Source organism: Heloderma suspectum, chromosome 1 (genome assembly GCF_057233095.1).
Source record: "Heloderma suspectum isolate Gila_16-S chromosome 1, 16-S_ref, whole genome shotgun sequence".
NCBI lineage: Eukaryota > Metazoa > Chordata > Lepidosauria > Squamata > Helodermatidae > Heloderma > Heloderma suspectum.
In genome coordinates, this window is record NC_139458.1 from 284,029,473 (window position 1) to 284,049,044 (window position 19,572).

At 45.1% G+C, this 19,572-nt stretch overlaps 1 protein-coding gene across 1 annotated transcript in view; it reads right to left on the minus strand.

The window, feature by feature from the left end:
* CSMD1 (CUB and Sushi multiple domains 1) overlaps positions 1-19,572 on the minus strand; it is a 1,446,416-nt gene that overhangs the window by 114,156 nt on the left and 1,312,688 nt on the right. Inside the window, exons 47-49 of the mRNA XM_084811779.1 lie at positions 10,882-11,070; positions 9,072-9,218; positions 931-1,119 (exon numbers count right to left, since the gene is read on the minus strand). Coding sequence (XP_084667905.1) covers positions 931-1,119; positions 9,072-9,218; positions 10,882-11,070 — 525 coding nt within the window. The remainder of the gene's footprint in view (positions 1-930; positions 1,120-9,071; positions 9,219-10,881; positions 11,071-19,572) is intronic.

Here is a 19,572-nt window from a genome sequence, read left to right on the forward strand (position 1 = left end):
AGACAATAAATATATTATGGCATGCTGAACACCTGAAATGAGCTATGTAAGTTCTAAGTATTATTATTCTGAATGCACAGCATGCAGTATGGATGCTGTTATCACAACAGAAGTTCTCTCAAGGGTGAAGACGGCAACTACTTTTTAATGACACAATGGCACGTTGCTTCTGCAGGAACTGCTGTGGTGAAAACACAGCTCTACTTAGGGATGTCAGAGAATTCCGCTACGGATCTCGGTGAGGCCGAATGCCAGTGCATTCAGCCCCCGAAATCCATGGTGGAATGAAGCCCCCACCCCCACCCCATGAAAGGCACGCGAAACAGAGCACTTACCTGCTGCTGTTCACGCTGCTTTGCGAATGGCGTCTGCGACCGCCATTTGCTTCTTCATTATAGCCATGATAGGCTACGTAAATACTTACATAGCCTATCACGGCTAACACAGGGATGCCATTTGTTTCCCTGCGGAGGCCGTGATAGGCTACGTAAGTATTTACGTAGCCTATCACGGCAAAAAAAAAAGGAACACAAATGGCCTGTCACAGCAAAATACAGGGACGTAAATGGCGGCGGCTACAGCAGCCGCCATTTGCGTCCCTGTGCAGGCTGCGGGCAGCCCTGGCCAGTGGCTCCGTGGAGTAGCCGCGGAGCAGAGCCGGCCGGGGAGAATTTCGGGGGAAGGGATGGAGCGCCTCCCCCCTACCGCGAATGTCACCCTTAGAAAAGGTGAGTGACTTTCATACATCCCTAGCTCTACTCAACAGCATGCCCCCTGTGTGTATTTGGGCATTGCAATGGGATATATGTGTTGGTGTCTCTAGGGAACCAGGTTTTGGGGACAGGATTTCCTCAACTCCTAAAACCAGTGCTACCACAACAATGCTCTTTTAAAGTTGCAAGTTATTAATAAAATGTGTAAAATTCTTACCTTGGCAGAGAGGAAGAGGGAAATCCCACTGATACATGCCATCTGGGCGATGTCTACAGGTTGCATTGCTATGGCCAATTATTCTGTATCCAGGCTTACAATAATAGTGAACTACGCTGCCAACTGTGCCCCTGGTTTTATTTACAATTCCACCATTCTTCACAATGCGGTTTAAGCTGCAGTAAGGAGCTATATGGGAATAAGGTATAACAAACAAACAAAATTAATAGATTAAACTTCATTAAATAAAATGCAATGTTTGGAACATCATGAACCCAAGCTCCTCCCTCACAATCAGAATCCATACGAAAGATATTTAGGGTGCAATCCTATGCATGTTTAGACAGAAAAAAATCCTACAACTCCCAGCATTTCCCAGCTAGCCATGCTGGGAGTTATAGGACTTTTCTCTGTCTAAAGATGCATAAGATTGTGCCCTAGAGGATGACAGTCAACTCACAACCTCTTTATGCAATTTATGTGAATGTGTGATCATTATTGATGTGCAGCAGAAATTAGAAGAGATGTTTTAACTCAAATGTGCATTTTGACCTATTTCATTTTTTACTTTTCCATTACAAAGTTGGTTAGGCAAAAAAGAAAAAAAAATGTTTTCAGCCACGTGCCTCATGTGTGGAAAAGGCTCAGTGACTCCAATCCAACTGTAGAAATGCAGAGCAGTGGGTTGCTGTATGACTACTTCCTGCCATTACAAAGCCCCATCTACTAGTTTCCAAGGCTGTATATAGTTCCACTCAGAATATTGGGCTGTATCCAATGCTCCTGCTCACACACAAGGGAACTTGTGTAGGAAATTCCCCATGCCCCCTACAAATGCAGCCCTATAAACCATCCCAAAGGCCTTTCCTCAGGTCAGGATGCATGACTGGAGCTATACTCATGAAAGCTGCCTCTAACCCATTTCCCCTGATTTTGTGAGTACATGGGGGTGCACCGGGGAGAAGGGAATGGTTGGTTGTCCTTCTGCAAGCTCCTGGGTGTAAGCAGGAGAACTGGAGGCAATCTACTGACAATGGTGCCAGTCATGTGACTGGGGGGGGGGTGAACACTTATGCTGTGTTTCTTCTCCTGCTTCCCAAACAGATAGTTGGGGCTGTTCCTGATATCCTGTGCACTGCTCTGGCTGCTGGATGAAGCATCGCATGGTCTGGAAACAAATGTGCTGCATATGCCAGGTTGCTAACACAGACAGAGATAAGGATGTCAGAGAATTCCACCACGGATCTCAGTGAGGCTAAATGCCAGTGCATTTGGCCCCCTGAAATCCGTGGCGGAACGAAGCTCCCCGCCCTCCCCCCATGAAAGGCGCGTGGAATGGAGCACTTACCTGCTGCCGTCCGCGCTGACTTGTGAATGGCGGCCGTGTCTGTGGCCGCCATTCGCTTCCTCATTATAGCCGTAATAGGCTATGTAAATAATTACGTAGCCTATTTACGGCTAATGCAGGGATGCCATTTGCATCCGTGCAGAGGCCGTGATAGGCTACGTAAGTATTTACATAGCCTATCACAGCAAAAAAACCAAACAAATGGTGAACGTAAATGGCGGCGGCTACGGTGGCCATCATTTGCGTTCCCTTTTTTTTGCCATTTTAGCCTACGTAAATATTTACGCAGGCTATTAATGGCAAAAAAAGGCAACGCAAATGGCGGCCCCTACACCATTTGCGTTCCCTTCCCCCCCCCGAAATAGCCTACGTAAATATTTACATAAGCTAAAACGGCAAAAAAAGGGGAACGCAAATGGAGGCCGCCGTAGCTGCTGAGTGCCGCCATTTGCGTTTGCTGTTTTTTTTTTTTTTTACATGATAGGCTATATAAATACTTACGTAGCCTATCACAGCAAAATACAGGGACACAAATGGCGGCGGTTACGGCAGCTCACATTTGCATCCCTGCAGGTTGCCCAGCAGCCGGATGTTTGGCTGTGGGTGGCCCCGGCCAGCAGCTCTGTGGAATCTCCGCGGAGCGGAGCCGGCCGGAGAGAATTGCGGGGGGAGGGGGGAGCGCCTCCCCCCCCCCACGAATGTCACCCTTCGAAAAGGTAAGTGACTTTCGTACATCCCTAGATAGGGATACGCCTCCAGGAAACTTACTTGTTTGTGTAAATTTACCCTTAGCTGGATCAGACCAAAAGAGTAAATAAATCTTTTTCTGGTTTGTGATGAAAAATAGCAGGGCATTTATTTATTAGGATTTTGCTAGGCCACCTTATAGGACAATGTCCTCTCAAGGCAACTTACAAACATAATAAAAAACCCTATAATAATAATAACATATCACAATTAAAATTTATCACAAAACTAAGATATATAGCAACAGATAGAAAACCCAGCAACATACCCCTTAAAACATTCTTCAGCCCAGCATAAAACATGACAGTCAAAATATAAAACAATGGTCCAAAATCAAGAATCTAAAAGCAAGAGTCAGTCATCTGGATTCTTAACAAAACAAAATAGCACTAAAATAATAGTCAGAAGTTATTTGAAATAAATGATCCAAGGCCTTTTTAAAGGCCATCGCTGATGAGGCCAACTGCACATTCTTTAGGAGGGAGTTCCATATGCCTTATTATTTCTTATTATAAATAACATGCTTTAATGTTTCTTTGAAACATTTGTGTTTTTAATTTTATTTCTGATAAAAATTTTTACACTGAATAATTCCCCCACCCGAAATTAATGTGGCTTTGATTCCCCCTTTTTTATACCATCCCGTACTATAAGGTTAATGTATTTGCATATGCCATGGCTTAACTTTGGTATGTTGCTCTGACAATTAGGGTGGGATCCAACTGTTTCCATCTGCCACTGGAACCAACACCATTGTTGGAATGGCCTGTTTGTACAATGTTGGATATCACCCTTATTGCTTACGAGGAGACAATGGAATTGAAACGTAACTGGAAGGAGAAAAACATTATTGAATTAGTAACTAATTAATGAAATAATTTGTATAAGTTGCCCTCAAAAGTTCTGCTTTATACACTGATGCATATTAGTTTTCTGAAAGAAACAGACTTAAATTATTCCAGGCATTAACTTGAGGAGGAGGATTGGTGTACAGCAGGGATGAGCAGATTTGTGTAGGGATGTCAGAGAATTCCGCCACGGATCTCAGTGATCCGAATTGAATGCACTGGCATTCGGCCCCCCGAAATCCATGGCGGAACGGCCTGCCACCCCCCGCAGACCCCCCCCCCCCGGGACAAGACTTACCTGGGGCGGATGTTCAGGATGGCAGCAGCTTTGGTGGCGGCGGCTGGTCTTCTAACAGGCTTCCTCCGCCATTTGCAGTCTTTGTGTGTGTGTTTTTTTTACATAGACGTGATAGGCTACGTAAAGACTTATGTAGCCTATCACATCTGGTTTTAAAAAAAACGCGTACGCAAATGGCGGCAGCTACAGCTGCCGCCATTTGCGTTCCTTATTTTTCACCGTCTTAGTCTACGTCAATATTTACGTAGACTAAGACGGCAAAAATAAAGGGGGAACGTAAATAGCGTAGTGGGCGCCGCTATTTGTGTTCCTTTTTGATTCGCCATTTTAGCCTACATAAATATTTACGTAAGCTAAAACAGTGAATCAAAAAGGAACGCAAATAGCGCCCACTATGCTATTTGTGTTCCCCTTTATTTTCGCCGTCTTAGTCTACGTAAATATTGACGTAGACTAAGACGGCGAAAAATAAGGAATGCAAATGGCAGCAGCCGTAGCCACCGCCATTTGCGTACACTGGGTTTTTTCCCCCCCTGCTGTGATAGGCTACATAAATACTTATGTAGCCTATCACGGCTAAATACAGGGATGCAAATGGCGGCAGCTACGGCCACCACCATCTGCATCCCTGCAGGCTGCCCAGCGGCCAGATGTCTGGCTGCGGGCGGCCGGAGCCGGCTGGCGGCTCTGCGGCTTGGCCACAGAGTGGAGCCGGCCAGGCAGGATTCCGCGGGGGAGAACCGGATCGCCTCCCCCCCGTCGAGGATTCAGGGGGGAGGGACGGAGTGCCCCCCCCCAGCGGAAACAGAATGGAACGTAAGGTAAGTGTTCTGTCCATCCCTAGATCTGTGACTTATGGGATCCACTTTTTTCCTTTTCTCTTTTTTTAGTATATCTCTAAGATTGACCAACCAGAGCCAGGTAAAAAGTACACACAGTTAGAATTAAAGAATTCTGAAGTCTCTAGCTGCTTTTAGAGCCTTTCCGAACTCAGTGCCATGCTCAGTGGCCAATTAAAAGGGGAGAGGCTGTTTTGATTGAGCCACACAATGTTAATTGATTAATCTGTTTGATTAACTGTCTAACATTGTACCCCTGGTATCAAGCTTTTTGAACCGTTACTGTAATTATTCCCTGTGGTTAAAAACTTGGAAAGCAAGAAAGAGAAAAGCTCAAACTTTTCTGACTGTAAATTAATTGAAGTTAAAAGTATAGCCAGGAATCAGGATACTTCATTATTGATTCTTGCATTGATAGGCTCCCATAAAAACCACACACACTGATTTTAAAAGGAAGAATTACATTTACTCTGTGTTCAGACATAAGGGCTTCTGGCGATGATACATTTCTACTTTTTAAAGATTAAAAAATATACAGTGCTATATTGTGCATGTCTACTCAGAAGTAGGTCACATTAAATTGAACACTGGACTTATTCCCAGTAAGGTTCTATAGGATTGCAGCCTGATTGTAGTAAAAAACACAGCTTTTTTTAAAAGTCACTTACACTGAGAAGATTTTTTTTCTGAATTAGGGAATATCCTAATAACAGTGTTTGACCTCATAGTTTCCATTTTTGTACATGGCACAGCTTTAATGATATTTCATATTTTCATTATTTGTCTCCCTCTGTATGAAAAAGACCCTTGTAAATAACAATCACCAACTCCCCGAATAATAATAAAGTGACACTGACTATACAGGAGAGCTGTCAAAGAAGCACTGAAAATACTTCTGTTTATCTCCTCCTTGGCCTCTAGTGTCACACTTTAACAGCAGCACAGCCAGCCTTTCAGACAAGACCATGGCATTCAGACTGGTGATTTTCCTTCAACTTATCATGACCCCACCATTCTGCACCTGGACATTTGTTAGGCAAATGCTACATTTTTGGTTAGGCTGCAATTCTGTGTGTGGTTACTTGGAATTAAGAATTCAGTGGGAAATACTCTGGAGTAAACTGACATAGGATGGAGTTTCTGTCCTAAAAGCATCCATGAATAAATACAACTCTGTGTATATTATGCACCTGGGGTGGGGGTGGGGGCATACAAATTCTACTCCAAGAAAAAACAAACTTTTGTATCCTGAATAAATTATACAAATTACATGTTTTCTGAATCTGCATAATTACTGTGCTTCAGCAAAGTGCTACGGAGATCACTTAATCCCCAGTCCTGATCACAGAAGGTTGTTCTTAGTCCCTTGTAGTTTGTGGGATTTTGCACCAGTTATTAACTACGTGTTTTCAAGCTCATCTTCTCAGCTTTATGAGACAGAAACCTGAAAATGGGTTTGCGTGTTGTAGTCATAGAAACACAGACACGACCATGCCAATACACTACTGTGGTGTGTTGGTTAGAGAAGGCCTTAGTAAATCCACTGGGAGCTAAGCAGTCCTTAGTCAATTTATTGGGAAGGGTCGTAGGTCCATGCTAAACATGCTTTGCATGTAGGAGGTCTCAGGTTCAGTCCCTGGAATCAGGCTGAGAAAGATGCCTGTCTGAAATGCTGGAGAGCTGCTGCTATTCAGGGTAGACAGTACTGAGCTAGGTGGACAATGGTCTTGCTTGGTATAAGGCAGTTTCTTAAATGGTACTGTAAATGGAAGACAGGGCAGTCCATGGATACCGATATTTTTGCCTTTTTTATTAGATGATGATGCACAGTCCACACCCATCACACTTGCATCTGTGTCAGTATTTTATAATAGCAGAGGTCAGGTGAAAAGGATTATTGCTCTACAATACTTTCCATTTTAGAAGCTCATCACGGAAGAAAACTTTAGCGAAGTCTACAAAACGTTTCGGGCATCTGCTATTTGCCAAACCTTCTGCAAAGTCATGGTTGGAGGAACAGGGAGGGAAGCAAGGAGGCAGTAAATCATTACAATAGGCTGATAGTTGTGTGGCAGCCTGCTGGCTCCATTACAGCTGCCTTTGCATCAATAGCCTTTTTGAGCCCCTGTTTCTTTCCCATTTTTCATGCTGCTGCCTTCCCTCATTTAGATTCAGGCCCAGTTGCTAACTCTGCTGCTTGCTGTTATTCCTTTCCTGTATCAGATGTAAAACTCACAGACATGGAGAGAACTATGCAGCCTTTCAGGACATGCTGTCAGTGAAACAGGAGAAAGTTTCACTGAGCGATTCTCCAAAGGTGCCTTCCCCATGCCCAAGGTTAAATATATTTGTGCCTGACAAATTCATTAGTTTGTAGTCCACGTTAATGATGGCAAATACACATCCTCTCTCCAGATTCTCAACATTCACCTGGTAAGTGATTATTTATCTTTCCAAACAGAAAAGGCTATCTGTTCAGTAAAATATATAATCATTAACTTTTCAATGGACCATTGGTTTGACCTGAAAATATTTCCACCTGTTCTTCAGGGGCATTCTAATTTACTATGGACACAAGTTCAATATTTTAAAAGCCATTTTTAGCCTCTGTGTGTAAAACATGGATATATCCTGCCTTTACGTTTCCATGCAGAGAGAAGACAGAACAAGGTATAGAGCTGTGCCTGAGTCCCTTACCTTTCAGTTTCACAGCCTGTTCTCTGGGAGGAAGACCATGCCAATACGTTAATGTGGTGTGTTGGTTAGTGCTTTGGACTAGAATTAGGGAGAACTTAGTTCAAATCTGCAGTCAGCCATGAAGCTCACTGACTGACCCTGGGCCAGTCACTAGTGCGTGGGTAAAAGGGTGGCAGGATAGATGGGTGCGGAGAACTATGTTTGCTGCCTGGAGGTCCCTGGAGGAAGGGCAGAATTAAAATGTGATAGATAGATAGATAGATAGATAGATAGATAGATAGATAGATAGATAGACAGACAGACAGACAGACAGACAGATAGATGATAGATAGATAGATAGATAGATAGATAGATAGATAGATAGATACATATTAAACCACATCCTGGGAGCTGGGAGACATCAGAGGGTAAAAGGAGTTTTTCTATACTGTGATTTCCTCCTCTCAACTAACCAACCAACCAACCAACCAACCAACCAACCCCTGTGCTGGTTGTTGGAACAAGAAGGGTTACATTAACTCCCTTTAATCCTTTCTGGCAGGAGTGGGCACTCTTTTGGGAGGTTGAAGGCTAGATTTCCATGTGAGAAAGTTGTTGGGAGCCACATACTGCTGGTGGTGGGTGGGTTCAAAATCAAGAGTAGGTGGGACACCTCTTCTTACTCTCTCTTCTGTTCTTTCTTTCTTACCCCTTCATTAATCCATCTCTCTTCCATTCATTCTCTCTCTCTCTCTCTCTCACACACACACACACACACATGCTCACACACATCCAGTCACTAACACACACACACACACACACACACACAGCCTCCCCACAAACATACACACACCCTACTCTCCTCCCCAACAACAATCCTGATACTTCCAAGATAACTGTTTCCACATTGCAATGGCAATCCATTTGGGTTGTGGGAGAGCAATATTAAAGCCTTCCTCCCCTGATCCCAATGAGGATTGATGTTCCCATGTTGCTAACCAACTAGCTGTAAGCTAATATTAGTACTACTATGAAGTAATCATCCACATCTGCAACAATAACGCAAAGCAGCACAACAAGTAATATGGGACAAGTCTGCATTTGGTGGCATTTGAACATATGAACATATTAAACTGCCTTATGTGAAATTAGTCCATTGGTCAGCCTGGCTGAGTATTGTCTGCCCTGAATGACAGAGGCTCTCCAGTGGTTCAGTGGACATCTTTCATAGCTATGCTAGCTAGAGATGCCAGGGACTTAACCCTGGACCTTTTGCTAGGAGACCATTTGCTCCACCCCTTGCCCTCCCTGCAAATTATTATATTCCTTGTCTGTATTGTGAGAGTAAATGTTAAAGCAGAACTTAGTACTGAATGGCTACCAACCTGAATAACGTATCTTGAATCCTTTCTTACTGGTTGCATGGTCAGTTGACCAACGCAGATACAACTGATTGGATTTGCTTGTATAGTTAAGTTGTCCAGTGTGATTTCCGCTCAAAGCAACCAATAAAGGGCTTTGTCCAGAAGAACCTATGGAAAACATACAAAAATATGAATGACAACGAGTGCATTTTAACTGATTCTTTTTATGAAATGCTGAAACTTTCCCTGATTACAATAGGCTAATCCAAGTTGTATCTATGAATATTTAGTGTCAGTTGAAGTATATTGAAAAAATGTGTTATCACCACAATGATACTAAAGAGACACTGCTAGGGATGCTTCAGGAATTTGGTGGGTCTCACCCGATCTGCACCTTCCAGACTAAACTGTGGATTGGACATAGTCCATCCTTTAGGATTTGGACTGTCACTGAATTCCACAATGAGATACTAACCTTTTTCTTCTTTTTTATACAGATACTAGGTGCCTAGAGCAGCTAGAAAGCACAGCTCCTTCCACGAGTGTTGCAACTCATGCTGCAAATGCCCCTGGGATGACCTGCTGTCCCTCCCAGGCATATTGGACAGAAAAAGCATGGCTGCCCCTGTTGGTCAATGGGGGCAGCCATTTTTTTTTCTGTACAATGGGCCTGGGAGGGATAAGATGCCATATGTGGTGTGAGCTGCAACACACATGGCAGGAGCCACATTTTCTAGCTGCTCCAGCAGCTAGCATCTGTAAAACAAGAAAAGAAAAAGAACAAAAAAAGATTAGTAAGCCCTCGGAGCATCAGTTAAATACCTTTTAACTTTAATTACATCATAAAAAGGGTTCTGAATTTGTGTGGAGTTTTTCGGAAGGAATCAGAAAAAAATCCACACAAAAATGGGATGGAACAGACATACTGGTTCACAAATGCAAAAGTGGCATAAACTGGGCTAAAACTGTTCCATCCATTCTTAGACCGTGCTCTCCCTTCTGTGAAATCCCTCTTCAGAACCACTCTTTCTGTGAAATCTTTGGTTTAATCCTTACTCCAAAATGAAATAAAGGCCTAGTTCTCACTAAGGTTACCTTATGGTACATCACTTCAGATACAGTTGGAGGCCACATGACTCAATGCAAACAAAATAAAAATATCTGCGCATAGAAACATAGCAAGTCAGTGAGAAAGCTAGGCTACTAGTCAAACAAATGACCTGACTGGGGGAGGAAGCATCGGCCCCCTCTTGACAATGGGGATGCAAAATTTAGGGATGGACGAAAGTCACTTACCTGATCCCGAAGCTTGCTTCGCGGTGGGGGGGAGGCGCTCCGTTTCTCCCCCCGAAATTCTGGCTGGGGGGGAGGTGCCCCGTCCCTCCCCACCGAAATTCTGGCCAGGGGGGAGGTGCCCCATCCCTCCCCACCAAAATTCTGGCCAGGGGGGAAGTGCCCCGTCTCTCCGGCCACGAATCCTGTTGTCCTGCTGGGACACAAATGGCGGCGGCCGTAGCCACCGCCGTTTGCGTCCCTGGCCTGCAGTCAGCCGTGATAGGCTACGTAAATCCTTACGTAGCCTATCATGGCTGACTTTGGAAAAAAAAAAAGTGCGTATGCAAATGGCGGCACCCATGGGCGCCACCATTTGCGTTCCTTCTTTTGGCACGGGTAGTCTATGTAAATATTTACGTAGACTACGGCAAAAATAAGGGCAACGCAAATAAGGGCAACGCTTTTTTCGCTCAGCAATAAAATACATTGTCATATGATGCACCAGTCGGTACTGCATTTTAATTACTGAATCAACAGTAAATATTTTTTTTCTCACCATCAAAGATTTCCAGCTCATCAAACTGTTTTTCACTTTGAAAAGTTTCTATGAAGATGGAGATGTTATAATTTGGTTCAACTTTAAGAGTCCAGGCACACGTTTGTGAATTGGGATAGTTGCCAGGATAACCTGGACTGAGGATTATTCCAGATGAATCTGTACGAACTTCATTTGCTGGACACTGTGCTATAAAAAAGAAGGGGGGGGGATGAAGCGCTGTTTGCTTTCTCATATTTTTTTTTCATTTTTTTCTGATGAAGACCTTCAATTTAAATCTTGAATTTATCCCATCATCCAGATCTGGAATTTACACCACGGTGATATGAAAAACAATCAACGTGCACAGAACAAGAACTCATCTTGTTCTGTGCACAAGATGAGAAGTGATGCACTATAAACCAGCTGTTAGGTTGGTAAAACAGGTATTACAATGATGAAACAGGCATCAGAAGGAAGTACTTAATATAGAGAAATCATTTACAGGCTAAATTTTACAATGTGATTATTCATATCTGCTTAAACTAAATATCCTAGGTAATTTCATGAGTTTGGAACATTTTTCAAAATATTATTGTTGTTAAAAAATGAATGTACAATTTTTGCTGGTGCCATCATAGGTGTATTGCTTAAGAGATACTATCTGGGGAAATTTAGCAATTCATTGATCAAATTGCTTTTGTTTTAGGCAAATTATTCTAGATACGGAGAAGGTTGACCTAAAACCTTTCCTCTAAACACAGACTGGCTTATCTAATTAGTTAGTTATTGTTCTTCTTCAGTTTTCATACTGTAATGATAATTGTTTAGCAAGTATTATATATGACATGATCAAGCTTTAATATTTCATTAGACTTCAAAATAATAATAACAATAATACCCTAATGAAGAGGGGGAGTTGGGCAGCATTGTAAGGTGATGGGGATCTTGCACTAGAATCTCAAACACTGGGCCTAGGCACCTTACTTCCTCTGACAGCCATTGGCCACATTTGGATGATCGTGGGAGCAAAAGAACTGATCGTGGGTTCTTTCTCTGGCCCTGTGCATGCTGGTCACACGACTGCAATTTACATAACTACCCACAGCGCAGTGCAGCTTGCTGTGTTGCCCAAACCTGGCACGCAACATGGCGGGGGTGACTTCTCACCCACCTCAGAACCCCTACTGGAAGTCATGGATTGTTGGGTAGGTATGACGCCACCACTTTCATGCTGCGCACCGGGCTTGGATGACACGGCAACGGCAACAAAGCTGCAGTGGGTAATTACGCAAATTGTGGTCACAGAACTGGCATGTGTGGGGGCAGGGAAAGAAACCACGATGGGTTCTTTTGCCCCCACGATTGTCCAAACCCAGCCTGTAAGTCAGAGGGAAGTGCTGGCTTGATCTCTGCTCCTCTGCACTGCAACCCCTTGCAAACATCCAGGGAGTTAGCTTTCAGATTCATCAGTATTAGTTATTGTTCTTCTTCAGTTCTGATACTGTAATGACAACTGTTTAGCAAGAATTATATATGACATTATCAAGCTTTAATATTTCATTAGACTTCAGAATAATAACAATAATACTATAATGAAGGGGAGGAGTTGGGCAGCATTGTAAGGTGATGGGGATCTTGCACTAGAATCTCATAAATTTCCATCCGTCATGCAACTTGACTTCTGCTAATGCAACACAACTTTCCACTCCCTCTCTGCCCCCCTGTAGCCAAAATCTGCTCCGGAGTTTTCCCCCAACTCTCCAGAGCATATTTGGGGGAGGCACATAGAGCTGCAGGGGGAGGGGGAATCCATTCTTCTGGCAGTGGTTTCCATTCTACTGGTGGACAGCGTTCAATTAGGGATGTATGAAACACTTACCTTGCTCCGTACCGGGGCATCCATGGTGGGGGGGAGGTGCTCCGTATCTCCCCCTGGAATCCTCCCCTCCGGCTGCTGCTGGGCTGCTGCAGCCGCAAATGGCGGCCGCTATGCCAGCTGCCATTTGTGTGGCTGCCAAGCCGTGATAGGCTACGTAAGTATTACGTAAGTAAGTATAGGCTACGCTGGCCACCATTTGCGGCTGCAGTGCAGCCCAGCAGTAGCCAGGAGACCAGCCGGAGCCGCCGCCGCCGCATCCGCCGCCAGAGCTGCTGCCAGGTATGGTCCATCCAGGGGGGATTCCACAGGGTGGCAGGGGGGCAGGAGGCCATTCCACCATGGATTCTGGGGGGCCGGATTCTAAAGAATCCAGCCTCACTGGAGTCTGTGGCAGAATTCTCTGACATCCCTATATTAAATGCAAACGGCCACAGAGTACTACCTAGGGATGTCAGAGAATTCCGCCACGGATCTCAGGGAGGCCAAATGCCAGTGCATTCGGCCCCCCGAAATCGGTGGCGGAACGGTCTGCCCCCCTGCCCCCCCCCGGGATGAGACTTTCCTGGGGCGGATCTTCCTGGCAGCGGCGACTCCGGCGGTGGTTCAGCGGCGGCCGGTCTTCCGACCGGCTGCCGCCACCATTTCCAGTTTTAAAAAAAAAAAGACATGATAGGCTACGTAAAGATTTACGTAGCCTATCACGGCTAGGTTTTAAAAAAAACGTGATAGGCTACGTAAATGTTTACGTAGCCTATCACGGCTGACTTAAAAAAAAAAAAACAACGCACCTACGCAAATGGTGGCGGCCACGGCCACCGCCATTTGCGTTCCTTATTTTGGCACTTCTTAGTCTACGTCAAGATTACGGATGGACGAAAGTCCCTTACCTCTTCTCAAAGCTTGCTTCGCGGTGGGGGGGAGGCGCTTCGGTTCTCCCCCCAAAGTTCAGGTGAGGGGGGGGAGGCGCCCCGCCTCACCCGGCCGAAATTCAGGCCGGGGGGGTGGCGCCCCATCCCTTGCCGGCGAAATTCAGGCCGGGTAGGAGCGCCCCGTCTACCCGGCCGCGAAAAAAAAGTAAAAAAACAAACAAACACACAAACACACCCGTGATAGGCTACGTAATGATTTACGTAGCCTATCACGGCTAGATTTCCAAAGTCAGCCGTGATAGGCTATGTAAATCGTCACGTAGCCTATCACACGGGTGACTTTGGGGGAAAAAAAAAGCATGTACGCAAATGGCGGCTCCCATGGGGACCACCATTTGTGTTCCTTATTTTGACACGTCTAGTCTACGTAAAGATTTATGCAGACTACGGCGAAAATAAGGGAACGTCTTATAATTTTTTTTTTCAAAGTCACCCGTGATAGGCTACATGACGATTTATGTAGCCTATCATGGCTGACTTTGGAAATCTAGCCGTGATAGGCTACGTAAATCGTCACGTAGCCTATCACGGGTGTGTGTTTTTTGTTTTCTTTTTACTTTTTTATTTTGTAATGGCGGTGGCAGCAGCCGGTCAGGAGACTGTAATCATACATATTACTGCATCAAGATTATTTTTCTGTGTTGTTTTTCTGATGTGTTCATGCTAGGGATGGCGGAGAATTCCATCACGGAATCCATGGCGGAATGGCCTCCTGCCCCCCCGTGGAATCCCCCCGGGACGAAACTTACCTGGGGCAGATGCGGCAGATTCGGTGGTGGCGGTTCCGGCAGCGGCAGTGGCTCCGGCGCCTGGTCTCCTGGCCAGCTGCAGCCGGGCTACTGCAGCCGCCATTGGCGTCCTTGCAGCTGTGATAGGCTAAGTAAGTATTTACCTAGCCTATCACAGCTAACCCCCCCCCCAAAAAAAGCGTACGCAAATGGCGGAGGCTACGGTGGCCACCATTTGCGTTCCCTATTTTTTGCTGTTTTATCCTATGTAAATATTTACATAGGCTATTACGGCGGAAAAAAAAGAACGCAAATAGCACCCACTACGCTATTTGCATTCCCTCTTTTTTTCACTGTAATAAATACGTAAATATTTATGCAGGCTAGAACGGTGAAAAATAGGGAACGCAAATGGTGGCCGCCATAGCTGTTGCCATTTGCGTACGCTGATTTTTTTTGTTTTTTGTTTTGGCTTGGCGTGATAGGCTACGTAAATACTTACATAGCCTATCACGGCAGCTTGGCTGGATGCAAATGTGTCTGCAGCAGCCCATCTGAGGCCGGAACTCCGGCTGCGAACGACCCTGGCTGACTGCTCCGAGGAGCCACCGTGGAGCGGAGCCGGCCAGGCAGGATTCCGGGGGGGAGGACCAGATCACCTCTCCCCCCCGTCGAGGATTCCGGGGGGAGGGATGGAGCTCCTCCCCCACCACCACAAATCACATCCACGAACAGGTAAGTCACTTTCGTACATCCCTAGTTTATGCACTCCCACATGCTGGTACAACACAACTGAGTATTACTACAACTGTAATCAGTAGTTAGAGTGGGGGAGAGAGTTATGACTGAACTAAGGCAGCTGTCATGAACTGCATGCACACACCACTGTACAAAATTTAGAAGTCAAAAAAGGAATAATGGAGATTCCTAATTCACTGGCTGCACTTTCGGAAAAAGACCCAATAACTCAGAATTCAACAGTCCAGAGGGAATGGGAAGAAATTCTGAAGTACCTCGGTGAACCACTACCCAGCCTCCCAGACTGCCTCCCAGCCACCAGCCCTGACAGGATGATCACACCTGTATCTGAATGCACAACTGTTGAAATGGCAGGAAGCCATATCACAAAAGGAATAGAAAAACTGAAAAGGCCAAGTAACAAAATAAAGAAAATCTAATGATGTCTAGAAAATGCATAGCACAGAGTATGTTAGCACAGATGGCTACAAGAAGCAAAGAAACAAAAGTCTATCTTAATAGCCTTCACAGTTTTATGGCATTCAATATGCCTCACTACCCTTAGTTTTCCTTGAAGGGTGTTTAGACCTATAGTTTTTCTATGCAATCTGCTATCAGTATCTGTGTGTGAAGAAGCTACAGTACACACTGCATCCCATCATCTGTCATTGTTTAGTGCTCCATTTACTTGGTTTTTGTTCTCAGAGCTTATTAGAGGCACAATCCTCCCTACAATTGGTTTGGAGAAAATTCTCGCTTCCGAGCCACTGTCCAGCTTTTCCTACTTTATTCTGTAATTTTTGTTTTAAATGCTAAATTTGCACTATTTCACCCTTCACCACGGACACCTTGCTGCTAACTACTTCTTCTAACTCCTTTTAGCAGAAACATCTTCTGGGTGCTTCATAATCCTAGAAACACATCACATCAGGGGCAAACCCTTTTTGCCCCAGAACACTGCATGTACTGTGACCACATAGATGCACAGCTGGGTAAAAACAACACTGAGGTTTCAATTGCATAAAGGGGAATGTAATTATGCTTACTCAGGGACACATACATTTGACATGCATCTCAACCAGATTCCATGTCCTGAGAGAACAACAGGTGATTGGGAAATTAGTTTGGCACTAGGAGAACCACTTCCATTTACAGCCCCTGGTGCTATTTCTTCCTGACAAACTGCTATTCATCTGGCAGAGCTAGCTCAGAAAACTACTATCTTAGCCAAATTTGGAAGTAACCAAATTAACAGGAGCTAGCATGAGTAACTTGTTCTAGATCAGGACTGGGCAACTTGTGGCTCTGACATGTTTTAGCCTATAGAGGTCATCAGCCCAAGCCTGCAAAGCCAATGGTGAGGGATCATGGGAGTTGAAGCCCAAAATATCTTGAAGACCACAAGTTGTCCACCCCTGTTCTAGATAGTGAAGCCTCATCAGAAGGTTACCAAGAAGGAAAACAGAGCCAAGACTTCAGAAATGGACCCAGAAAAGAGTTTATTGAGAGAAAGGAATGAAGGATCCATTCATTAAACATTTACAAAGCACAAACTGGAAGGTTATTCCAAATGAAGCAGGGAAGTGGAGAGTATGAGAGAAAGAGAAGGGAATTAGCAAAGGACAAGAAAGAAGGAGGGAAGGAGAGAAATGGGCTTGGTACATATTCTTAATCAGCTGAGATGATAGATGGAGGATGGGGACTCCTCAGTGACAGGTTAGATTCAAGCAAGGGAATTGATAGATTCACTCATCACTACTCCCGGGTCACTCACAGGGCACTGGCAGCAACACAAGGTAATGGAATGCAAAGGCGGACACCTAGCTGGGAGATCCAAGAGGGACTCGGGAAGATCAGGAATTCCCAGGCTGCATTACAGCTTCTACTGGGAAGAAGTGTCAGTTGATAGGGTACAAAGATAGGTACCCAACTGGGAACTTCAAGAGGGATTCAGGCAAAGTATCTGCCAGCAAGAATGTTCTTGAAAGAGCACTGAACTTAGAGGGCAGTTATTCTTTAAGAAAAGAAAAAGAAAAAGACAAGAATGTCTACTGCAAAAGAATCAAAGAGGAAAAAGGTGTCAGAGGTGCCAGGGCTAATTTCTGAAAGGGGATTACTTTGTAGATGCTTTATGTGTGAGTAGATGCTAAACTGGATGGTCATAAAAGTGCACAGGGCTCAGAGTATTGTAAATTAATGAGTGGCAGGGTGTTGCCCTGATTGCATTTGAGTGCGGAGGAGACTTGCTTAGCATGTGCAAGGTCTCCATTGGTCTGGACCATTGCTCCATGGCTAGGACGCTCGTCTCCATTTTGATGGAGGGTGGTGGGTGACAGTCCATACAGCCAAGCACCATTGCCTTTGACTGCTAGGCCTTGCCAACATGACAGCTAGAGAGAGAGAGAGAAAATGAAGGGCCTGGGACAAAATAAAAGCACTCTAGCAACAGGAAGTATGTCTGCACATGCAACACATGAAGGTTAATATGTTAATATATCAGTTGGGAAAGTGAAGTGATGGACAAACTGGAATGAACTGGAATGTGACAAATGTCTGGCTTGGAGATGGGTGAGAATTTTGTTTCGGTTCCATTTTGATAAGAATATACCACAATTCCCAAATGTCTTCATATTCAGGATGGAAAGGACTTGAGATTTTTTTAAAAACACTGAATGTGGGAGAAAGCGACACTGACAGATTCAGCCATCGAGACCCAGGGCTCTCAGTGCACAGGGATTCAAACCCGACTTTTAAGAGCTAAGCACTAAGGTTACAAACTATTTCTCCTAGGAGATCATGGGAGCATAGACAAGAAGGGATGGGGAGATGGGATGTGTGAGCCCCAGATCATCAAGTGATGAAGTAGGATCAGTCTTCAAAAAAGCTATATTTAGTTTCACTCATAATCCATAAAGTTTCATCTATAGAGAACATTTGTTCTTTTGTGTGTGAAGTAGGTAGCTTATGGCATACTGGCAGCCAGGCTATGTTGCACCACACACTGTTATCAATGCAGGATAATTTGAACAAATTTGTGACTTGTGATTTGTTCCAAATAATTCAAGCTGTTTTAAAAAGAGGCCAGTCAAGCGATAGAGCTCGGGAATGTGAAATGCTTGTAGATCAACACTGAACCCCAGAAAGGAGAGTACATTTTGAATAGGGAACTGGTATGCAGAAAGCCCTGCTATGCATTTGAGAACTGCAGACACTCCAGCAAGGTATGCTTAATAGTGAGGGAAACACTACAAGGCATGTGCGTAGGTGTCTGTACGAGGAGATTCTGACTGAGTAAGCAAATTATAATCCAGAGATACAAATATCTTTAGTAGGGATGGACCAATCTGTCAGTTTCTCAGTTTCTGAACTTGCAACCCTTACATATCCAGAAAGCTATTCCTACAATGTAGTGGAGTCCAACTTTCATAAAGTCTGACCTCAGATCCTTATCATGCTGCACTCCTTTGTCTTGTCATGTAGATGGCTTATTTTCCTCCATCAAATACCACAGCAATGGTTCAAAAGTCTGCATGGCTCAGATCCACACGTGGTTAGGGATGTTAGAGAATTCTGCCTCGGATCCCAGGGAGGCCGAATTCCAGTGAATTCGGCCCCCCAGAATCTATGGTGGAATGGAGCAACCCTCCCTGCCTCCCTGCGAAAGCCCCACGAAACGGAGCCTACCTGGCTGCGGCTGTGGTGGCGGTGGCAGCTCCAGCAGTTCCGGCAGCTCCGGCGGCAGCAGCAACTCCAGCTGCTGCTGGGCTGCAGCCGTAAATGGCAGCCACTATGTGGGCCGCCATTTGCATCCCTGGCAAGTCGTAATAGGCTACATAAGTATCTATGTAGCCTATCACGGCTCAGGGCAGGGACGCAAATGGCGTAGCAGCCGTCATTTGCGTCCGTGTCTTTAGCCATGATAGGCTATGTATATATTTACGTAGCCTATCACAGCAAAAGACAGGGGCACAAATGGCGTAGCAGCTGCCATTTAATTTATATAAATATATACGTAGCCTATCACGGCAATAGGAAGGAACGCAAATGGCGGCCGCTGTAGCTGCCGCCATTTGCGTCCGTGTCTTTAGCCGTGATAGGCTACATATATATTTACGTAGCCTATCACGGCTAAAGACACGGATATAAATGGCGGCGGCTGCAGCGGCCGCCATTTGCATCCCTGTGCAGCCCAGTGGCCAGATGTCTGGCTGCGGGCAGCCCCGGCCAGTGGCTCTGTGGCATTGCCGCAGAGCAGAGCTGGCCGGGGAGGATTCCGGGGGGAGGGATGGAGCGCCTCCCCCCTACCGCGGATTGCCCGGCACGGAGCCAGGTAGGTGTTTCGTACATCCCTACACATGGTGCTCTACTTTCATAATGTCCCAGTTAACAAAGGGAAAGTGAGCAGTAGGTGGATACTGAGAACTCACATGCATAC